The 10,046-nt window shown below is 38.2% G+C and overlaps 1 protein-coding gene across 1 annotated transcript in view; it reads right to left on the reverse strand.

Annotated features, from left to right (window-relative positions):
* RAD50 (RAD50 homolog (S. cerevisiae)) overlaps nucleotides 1-10,046 on the reverse strand; it is a 112,985-nt gene that overhangs the window by 64,220 nt on the left and 38,719 nt on the right. The window contains exons 10-13 of the mRNA XM_006872920.1: nucleotides 8,847-9,029; nucleotides 8,558-8,715; nucleotides 4,954-5,129; nucleotides 3,372-3,609 (exon numbers count right to left, since the gene is read on the reverse strand). Coding sequence (XP_006872982.1) covers nucleotides 3,372-3,609; nucleotides 4,954-5,129; nucleotides 8,558-8,715; nucleotides 8,847-9,029 — 755 coding nt within the window. The remainder of the gene's footprint in view (nucleotides 1-3,371; nucleotides 3,610-4,953; nucleotides 5,130-8,557; nucleotides 8,716-8,846; nucleotides 9,030-10,046) is intronic.

Genomic DNA, 10,046 nt, shown 5'->3' on the forward strand with positions numbered 1-10,046 from the left:
TTTGCTTTAGCCTCTCTATGCTGGAGAGTAAGTTTCAGTGTCTCCTCTGACATCCATTTGGACCTTTTCCTTCTTTCTTGTCTTCTCAATGACTTTTTGTTTTCTTCCTGTATAATGTTCTTGATGTGATCCCACAACTCTTCTGGTCTTTGGCCTTTAGTATTTAATGTATCAAATCTGTTCCTCAGATGATCTCTAAATTCAGGTGGGATAGATTCAAGGTCACATTTTGGCTCTCATGGACATGTTTTCATTTTTAGCTTCAGTTTGAACCTGCATATGAGCAATTGCTGGTCTGTTACACAATCTGTCCCTGGCCTTGTTTTGACTGATGATATATGGAACTTTTCCGTCTCTTTTCTCAAATGTAGTCAATTTGATTTCTAAGTATTCCATCTGGCGAAATCCATGTGTAGAGCTGTCTCTTATGCTAAAGAAGGTAATTGAAATGAACAAATCATTGATTTTGCAGAATTCTATCATGCAATCTCCAGCATCATTTCTATCACCTAGCCCATATTTTCCAACTACTGATCCTTCCTCTTTGTTTCAATTCTTTGCATTCTAATCACCACTAATGATCAATACATCTTGTTTGCATGTTTGATCTATTTCAGATTGAAGTAGGTGGTAAAATTCTTCTATTTCATCCTCACTGGCTTTAGTGGTTGGTACATAAATTTGAATAATAGTGGTTATTAACTGGGCTTCCCTGTAGGCACATGAATAGTATCCTATCACAGACAGTGTTGTACCTCATGACTTATCTGGATATGTTCTTTTTAACAATTAATGCAACACCACTCCTCTTTAGTTTTTCATTCCAAGAATAGTAAAACATGTGGTCATCAGATTCAAAATGGCCACTACCAGTCCATTTCAGCTCACTAATGCCCAAGATATTGATGTTTATGCATTCCATTTCATTTTTGATAACTTCTAATTTTCCCAGATTCATACTGTGTACATTCCACGTTCCGATTTTCAATGGATGTTTACAGCTGTTTCTCTTCATTTTGAGTTGTGCCGCATCAGCAAATGAAGGTCTTTTCTCCCATGGGCTTTACTTCATTCACATCATCACGGTCAACTCTACTTTCAGGAGGCATCTCTTCCCCAGTTGCATTCTGAGTATCTTCCAACCTGAGGGGCTCATTTTCAGGCACTATATCTGACAGTGTTTCTCTGCTATTCATAAGATTTTCAGTGACTAAATATTCAGAAGTATAGACTTCTTCCTAGTCTGTCTTCATCTATAAGCTCATCTAAAACCTGTCCACCATGAGTGACCCTGCTGGTATTTAAAATACTGGTGGCATAACTTCCAGAATCACAGCAACTCACAAGCCACCACAGTACAACAAACAGACAGACGAGTGGTCATTTGACATACTATGTGTTTATTTTTTGTTACCTTGCCCCAGCCACCATTGAAGCATGAAAGCATACTGTCTACTTTGTTTACTGCTGTATTACAAGCACCGCAGCAGACATTGTTGTTGTTAAGTGCTGTCAAGTCGGTTTCAACCCACAGTGACCCTGTATAGGGTTTCCAAGATGTGGCCGGTAAGCTTAAACCGCCGACCTTGCGGTTCAAACCAACTTTGCCATCCAGCGAATTAATCCACAGTGCAACACCCCAGCAAAATTACTATTTAAGAAATATTAGTTAAATGAACCATTCTCAAGATAGTGTTGGCATCAAGGGTATACTGCACAGGTGGAAAGACAAATAGTCCATTGATAAATGTTAGCATCCTTTAGTACCTTAACCCTCTTCCCCAACAGTAACACTCCTCTGAGTGACTTTCATAAGTAGACTTGTATACTATCTCTGATAGTGACCCAAGGGGATCTACAGCGGTAGTGATCTATAATTACAACCATAGTTAGAAGGAAGTTAAACGATCATCTAAATCAACTTCCTTACTTTACATGGGGGAAACTAAGGCCTAGATGAGTTAAGTGACATGCTTAAAGTCACCAGTGAGTTAGAATTAAAAATCAGTCTGCACACTAAGACCATTGCTTATCCACTTAAAAAAAATAAAATAAAAAGCCTATTATTAATTCATTTGTGGGAGAGGAAGGAGGCAGAGAAGGGGGAGAGAGGAAGAAGAGAGGGGAAGGGAAGTGAACCGTACCTTACAGGTTTGGAAGGGACATGCTGTCATTTCTGTAGTATTCTACTGGTTATAAAGATCAATCTTGAAACAATGTGGGAGGACACTATGTAAGAATGTAAGTACCATGGAGGAAGGATGATTGGGAGCCTTCTAGGAAGCTGACAACCACAAAACACTTCTTCTTAGAACCTGGGATTTCCACTGGTTTTCCAGGACAACATACTCCCCAGTTTTTCTGCTTCCAGATTTGTTCTCTCCCTAATCCACTAAAGTTAATCCTCCTAAAATATATCTTTTATCAAATCACTTAGGATAACTCCTCATTATCTGCCAGAGTGAGCTGTAAGTTGGCCTCAACATAATGTGGCTCTCTCCTCCGAACTTATGAGAATCAATCCCTACAAAGAACTGACCCAGACAGACTCCAGACAGACTCCAGGTAACATTTCTTCTGTAGAATACGTCCTGCTCCCTTTCCTTTTGCACACACTGATTGGATTTTCTCTTCTCTTTCCTGCTTCTCTATGCTTTTTATTCCCCCTTCTCCTTTGTTCTCAGTCTTTTTCTCATTCTGTAGTCCACTGGCCTCTTTCCTCTTAAAGGTTTGTTTGAACCAACTAAACAATTTATTATGCTTAGTTTTCCGAATGTCTAATTCTGAAAGCCTGTCTCCTTAGCATACCATCAGCTGCTTGAAGGTCATGTTTTTTGGTCTCTGTGACCAGCCTTGTGCTCTCTGTTCTAGGAGACACCAAGGCAATCATTACGTACTTCCTGTTTGATTTCATTTACAAATACACCTTTATCAATACACCATCATCTGAATTTCTTGAACAAATGAGTGAACAACACATAAACAATAATCATCTATGATCCATTACTTTTGAAAGGGGAAAGACATTAAAAGTATAGTTTAAAAGTTATCTTTTGGGACAGCTTTGCAGCACTTTAATTCTTTTGCTAGGCTTAGAAGTGATAACGATCAGCACACCTAAGTCTGGAAGGGACATGCCATGTTCTAAATGTCAAAATGTATGCTCTCAAGATCAGTCTCAGGAATTAAACAAATGAACAAAGCCCCATTCCTAGTTTTCAAAATCAGCTTGCCTCTAAAGAAAAATAGTCATTTCTTCCTATCACATAATAAACAGTGTAAGATAGTGCACATTGGCTCTGAATCGTGACTTTAATTTTATTTATTCAGTACACCCCTACAGAAAACCTACCATAGCCACAAATTCTCACCTCATGGGCACAAGCCCCAACATTTCATCACGTCGCCTTTCTTTTTTCTTTAGCTCGGATTCTGTTGATTTAAGTTTATCTGGAGCAAGTCGCAGCTTGGATTGCAAATCACTGATGACTTCTTGTAAGTCAGCCTCTGTCTGAAAAACTCTTTGACAGACAGGGCAACATGACTGGTTTTCATCTGTTAGCTGAGTAATGAATTGGGAATAAACTGCTGTGGCTCCCGCTAACATAGCTATTTTAAGAAAATAAATACACTCGCAGTGAGAATATAAAATTTAGAAATATGGTTACATCATCTATAAACATATGACTATTATTCTTGCTTTATAAGCACATTATAAAAGAAGCCAAAGTTCTCTGATACTTAAATCTTCTTCCAAAAGGTATAACATGCTCACATTGTACAAATTATTTTTTTACTAACGCACATAAAGTTAACAGAATTCAGCATCTGAGAAATTACAATGTGCCAGTATTGTTTAAAGGGTTTTACTCCTATAATCTCATTTATTCCTCCCTAGTGCCTTGAATGAAAATCTTCACAAAAAATAACATCATGCATGATAAATGGAGAAAAACATAGAAGTGGTCAAAGACCTCATTTTGCTTGGATCCACAATCAACACTCATGGAAGTAGCAGTCAAGACTGCATTAGGCAAATGTGCTGCAAAAGACTTCTTTAAAGTCTAAAAGATGAAAGGTATCAGTTTGAGTACTAAAGTGTGCCTGACCCAAGCCATGGCACTTTGAATAATCTCATATGCATGTTAAAGTTGGACAATGAATAAAGAAGACCATAGAAGAATCAATGCATTTGAACTGTGGTGTTGGTGAAAAATATTGGAAGTACCATGAACTGCCAAAGGAGCAAACACATCTGTCTTAGAAGTACAGCCAGAATGTTCGTTCCTTAGAAGTGAGGATGGTGAGACTTGTCGATTGTACTTTGGACATGTTATCAGGAGGGACATATCGTCAGCCAAAAAGAAAACTCTCAACAAGATGGACTGACACAGTGGCATCAGCAATAATTATCAAACATAACAACAATTATGAGGATGGCACAAAATCAGGCAGTATTTCCTTTTGTTGTACATAGAGTCACTATGAGTGGAAGCCACCTTGACGGCACTTTAACAACAGTGCCTTGAAAATCGAACTAACTGCCATCAAGTTGATTCTAACTCATGGTGATCCATATGTGTCCCAGTAGAACTGTGCTCCATATAGTTCTCAATAGCTCCTTTTTCAGAAATCACCAGACCTTTCTTCCAAGGTGCCTACTGGTGGACTGGAACCTGCAACCTTTCAATTAAGCAGCAGAGCACACTAACTGTCTGTACCATCCAGGAACTAAATAATAGTGTCCTCATCTTACACACGATGACTGAAGTATAGGAAGGGTTCAATAATTTGTCCAAAGTCACACAGTAAATTGTGTAGCCAATAGTGGATCTCAAGCCATCTAGCTCTCACAGCAGGTTCTTAAAACTCCATCGAACCAAGTTAACCTAAGAATGAATATTCACGCATGTCAAAACAAAGCGTTTTGGCAATATAAAGTGGGTAACTTACCTCGCTGCTTTGAGGATTTTTCAATTTCCTCTTTAAGCCTGTCTAAATCACTTTCAAAATCCTGGCTACCACAAACATCAAACAGCTTGTCTTCATAACCAGATAACTGTTCTTCCTTTTTTTTAAGCTCATTGTTTATATGATTTTTATTTTGCTCAGCTGAAGCAAGTTCTTTGCTAAAATAAGAATAAAGATGAATTATAATTTTAAAATAGGAAAAATTAGTTTGAAATGTTTGAATAGGTAGAAACAGGACAAATTCTGCCAACACATATTACAAGGATTTGCTATGGTCAAATACTCTTTTAGAAGTCATAGCAATAGTCCACTTCCATCTTAACTCTCCCCCTGGACACTGACTCAGCTGCCAACCCTAGTCATAGGCCTGCTCCCAGAAATTAGTGTAGAAGCAAAATTCTGCCTGGTCTCTGGGAGTTCACGGTCTTAAGGCCTCAGAACCTTGGCAAAGAAAAGATGCTTGCTGGGTCTACTGGAGAAAAAACATGAGAATATTCTCTGAGAACTCTCTGGTCCCTTTCACAATAGTACTTCCCTACCTCTTATAGGAGTTTTGTTGTGACACTGTAGGATAAGCACTGCTCCACAAAGTTGGTTTGAATTGCAAGGTCGGCAGTTCAAACTCACCAGACGCTCCTCAGAAACCCTATAAGGCTTGCTACGAGTCGGAACAGACTTGACAGCGCTTAATAATAATAACAACCACCTTCCTAAAAAGACCTTTTTTGTTTTTTGCCTCCTCCTTGTTGCTGTCTGTCATCTACTTACCTCCTGATCACTCATTCCCTCTCATTCACCAATGACTTTGCACACAAGTACAATTTATCTCCATTCCAACTCTGAAACCTTACTCTAGCCAACTGCAATGGCCATGCAGATTACAGCTTTTCAACTTGCAGTTTTATGAAGCAACAGTCAATGTAATGTACTCTTTTATAAAATGAAACAGAAAGGAACACACTATAGTAGACTGTACATAGTTAGGATAGGTACTACTTTGAGAAATTTGTTTCAGATAAATGTGTCTGTGTGTGAATGCACGTACTCTTCATTATGATATTTTCCACTGTGAGTCACAGTAAAAATTTAGAAGAAATTAACTGATGTAGACAATACTTTCACCATCCTAGTCACCACTGAACACTCTCTCATCAAGGTCACCAATGACCTACGTGCCAAGTGCAGTGTGCATCTTATTCAGCCTCTTACAGAACCAAACATTCTTGATGCCATCATTGAAGGACTATCTTCCCAAGGTGCCCTAGACACCACTCCTGTCTTGCTGATACCCAGGGTCCCTTCATTGCTCCTGTTTTGCCTGCAAAGATTTTAAATGTTGAGGTTTACCAGGAACTTGACTATAACCCCTTCTCTTTTTGCATACTATCCTAAAGGTGACATAGCCTATATCAATGCCTTCCACTGTAATTTATAAAGCAACAACTCCCAATCTCCTAAACTTCAAACTCCAACATTGTACTCCTTGACAGACATGTCCCTAAGAAATGCAAGTTTAACCTGATCAAAGCCAAACCTGATATGCTCAACAATCGGTATAGAATTTTTTATCCTTTTATGCAACTTTTAGAGCACTAGGTGCTACAGGATAAGCAGTGTACTGCTAACCTCAAGGTCATAAGTTCAAACCCACGAGCTACTCCGAGGGAGACAGATAAGGCTTTCTGCTACCATAAGAAGTTACAGCCTCAGAAACCCTATACAGAGTCACTATGAGTCAGAAAAGACTTGTCGTCACCTAACAACAGCAACAACAATGCAACCAAAACTTAAAGTAGCATTAGAGAAAAAATAATCACTTTTTATAAAGATTACTCACAGAAATGAAAAGACAATTTTAATCCTCTTACTTAGCTCAAAGTGGATTATGAACTGGGCTGTTAACTCAAAGGTCAGCAGTTCAAATATACCAGTCATTCCTTTCTGCTTCTGTGAAAACATACAGCTTTGGAAGTCCTATACAGGTGTCACTATGAGTCAGAACCAACTCAAAGGCATACAACCACAACCACCAACACTTAGGTCTGTAAACTTTCAAATGACAAGAGAGCTAAATCATTACCCATTACCATTTTACTTAACTTGAAAAGTAGAAGAGATTTAAAGTCAAATCATAAGACATACCTATTTCATGACAATAACAAAAATGAATTCACAAAATAAGAAATTTAAATTACATCTCCAAAAACATATTTACCTATGAGTTATTAGAGGCATTAAAATGTGTGGATCATAATAAAGTATGCATAACACTGCAAAAAATATAGAAACAACACACAGACCAAGAGGACGCTGTTTGAACAGAATAAGGGATGATGTAAAACCAAGAAAGGTGCATCAGGGTTATCTTTTCACCATACTCATTCAATCTGTACACTAAGCAAATAATCTGAGAAGATGGACTATATAAAGAATATAGCATCAGAACTGGAGGAAAACTTATTAACAACTTGTGGTATCAAATGACACAACCCTGCTTGCGGAAAGCAAAGAGGACTAGAAGCACTTACTGATAAATATCAAAGACTACAATCTCTAGTAAGGATTATACCTCCATATTAAGAAAACAAAAATCCTTACAACTGGACTAATAAGCAACATCACATAAACGGAGAAAAGACTGAAGTTGTCAATGATTTCATTTTACTTGGCTACCCAATCAGCATCCATGGAAGCAGCACACAATAAATCAAACTATGTATTGCATTGGGAAAATCTGTTGCAAAAGACTTCTTTAACGTATTAATAAGCAAAGATACCACTTTGAGGATTAAGATGTGTTTGACGCAAATCATATTATTTTCAAGTGCCTCGCATGCACATGAAAGCTCAACAATGAGTAAGGAACACAAAAGAATTGAGGTCTTTGAATTATGGTGTTGGTAAAGGATACTGGACTCCTGGTGTGGTGCTGTAGGATCAGCACTGGACTATGTACCACAAAGTCAGCAGTTGAAATCCAATAGTTGCTCCTTGGAAACCCTATACAGGGTCACTATGAATCAAAACCAACTAGACGGCACTTAGCAACAACAAAAACAATGGACTATCAGAAGAACATACAAATCTGTCTTGGAAGAAATACAGCCAGATGCTCCTTGGCTATGGTGTTCCACGGAGTCAGTTCCCAGGCTATCAAATCTTTATGAGAGCAGAAAGCCTCATCCTTCTCCCTAATAAACACTGGTAGTTTCGAACTGCTGACCTTGAGGTTAGCAGCCTAACTTGTAACCACTACGCTACCAGAGCTCCTTAGAAATAATGAAAGCAAGACTTCATCTTAAATATGCTGGACATGTTGTCAGGTGGGACTAGTTCCTAGAGAAGATCACCAGCTTGGTAAAGCAGAGGGTCAGTAAAAGAGAGATAGATTAAAAAAAAAAGAAGAAGAAATAGATGGATTGACACCAAGGCTGCAATAGTGGGCTCAGATCTAGTCAACAGTTGTGAGGATGGTGTAGTACCGGACAATGTTTGGTTCTGTTGTACAGGCAGTTACTGCAAGTCAGAAATGACTTGGTGGCACCTAACAACAACAACTATATCTCAAAATGTTGCAACTACTTACTTTAATTTGGCAAGTCTGTCCCTGGTGTGATTTATTTCTTTTGATTTACTGTGAAGCCAGTCTTCAAGCTGTTTTTTGTTTGGAAAATACCCCAACAATGAAGTTAATTCATCACTGTGCCTAGATTTTAATTTTCTGATTTGTTCATCTTTGTCAGCCTGTAGGTAAAAAAGACCTTTTAAAAAAGTCTAACATCTCCACAGTATATAAGAACAAAAATTAATTATAAACTGATTAAAGCTCTAAGCTTAAAAAACAAAACTAAAAGCATAAAAAAGAAAAATCATACTTTATCTTTGGTCAGCATCTCCATCTGGGTACGTGTTGTGTTATGATGGTTTAACTGCTCCATCTCCTGGTCCAATTTACGCAAGGTCCTGTCTAGGTTTGTTTTCTCATTTTGAAGGCTTATTACTTCTGTTTTTAGGGTTTCCACATTGCTGTTTTTCTCAGCCTTGCTTAGTTCACGTTCCTAAATTAACCATCATTTAAGCAAATACACAAGCTTATTTAGTTTATGAAATAATTAAGTTTGTGGAAAAGTACATTAGAAATCAACTACTTCTTAGACAGCTGAAATATTGTTTGCTATTATCCAGTTAGAAAAAACATAGTATACTTTAAGGAAAATCTAGATTATCAAATTTGCCAGTTTTTAGGGTGACTACTTTGGCAGATTGCTCATATGAACATTGAGACTGAAGCTGAAGAAAATGAAAACAAGTCCATGAGCCCCAAAATATAACCCTGAATATATCTCACCTGAATTTTGAGATCATCTGATACATTAGATAATAAAGACCAAACATCAGAAGAGTTGTAGAATGACTTCAAGAGCATCATAGGTCAATAAGAAGACAAGAAAGAAGGAAATGACCAAAATGGATGTCAGAAGAGATTCTGAAACTTGCTCTCGAGTGTAGAGATGCTAAAGCAAATGGAGGAAATGAGGAGGTAAAATAGCTAAACAGAAAATTTCCAAGGGCAGCCAAAACAACAAAGTCAAACATTATAATGAAATGTGCAAAAATCTGGAGTTAGAAAACGAAAAGGGAAGAACTCATTCAGTATTTCTCAAGCTGAGGGAACTGAAGAAAAATTCAAGCCTCAACTTGCATTATTGAAGGATTCTCTGGGCAAATTATTGAACGATGCAGAAAGCATCAAAAGGAAATGAAAGATACAAAACAATAGAGGAAGATGGACTGTTACAAGAACAAACAAATTGCTTCCCTAGGAAACATCAAGGCAAGTGGTCGGGTCCTCTCAACGCATACCCCCTTCCAAGACTAAGACTCAATGGAAATACACGCTCTGATTGGTGAACACACACCATAATCGATAGGGGGAAGTGGGGTAAAAGCAGCAATGAAGCGGCAAGCGAAGCCTTACAATGTTCAGTGGGCTTCTGTGGACCCAGTTGGGGACCTGGTTGGCAAGCAGTGTGAAAAGACCTGGGGACTCTTGGGCCCAGAGTCAGTGGCATGGC

The sequence above is a fragment of the Chrysochloris asiatica genome, unplaced genomic scaffold (genome assembly GCF_000296735.1).
Source record: "Chrysochloris asiatica unplaced genomic scaffold, ChrAsi1.0 scaffold00215, whole genome shotgun sequence".
Lineage (NCBI taxonomy): Eukaryota > Metazoa > Chordata > Mammalia > Afrosoricida > Chrysochloridae > Chrysochloris > Chrysochloris asiatica.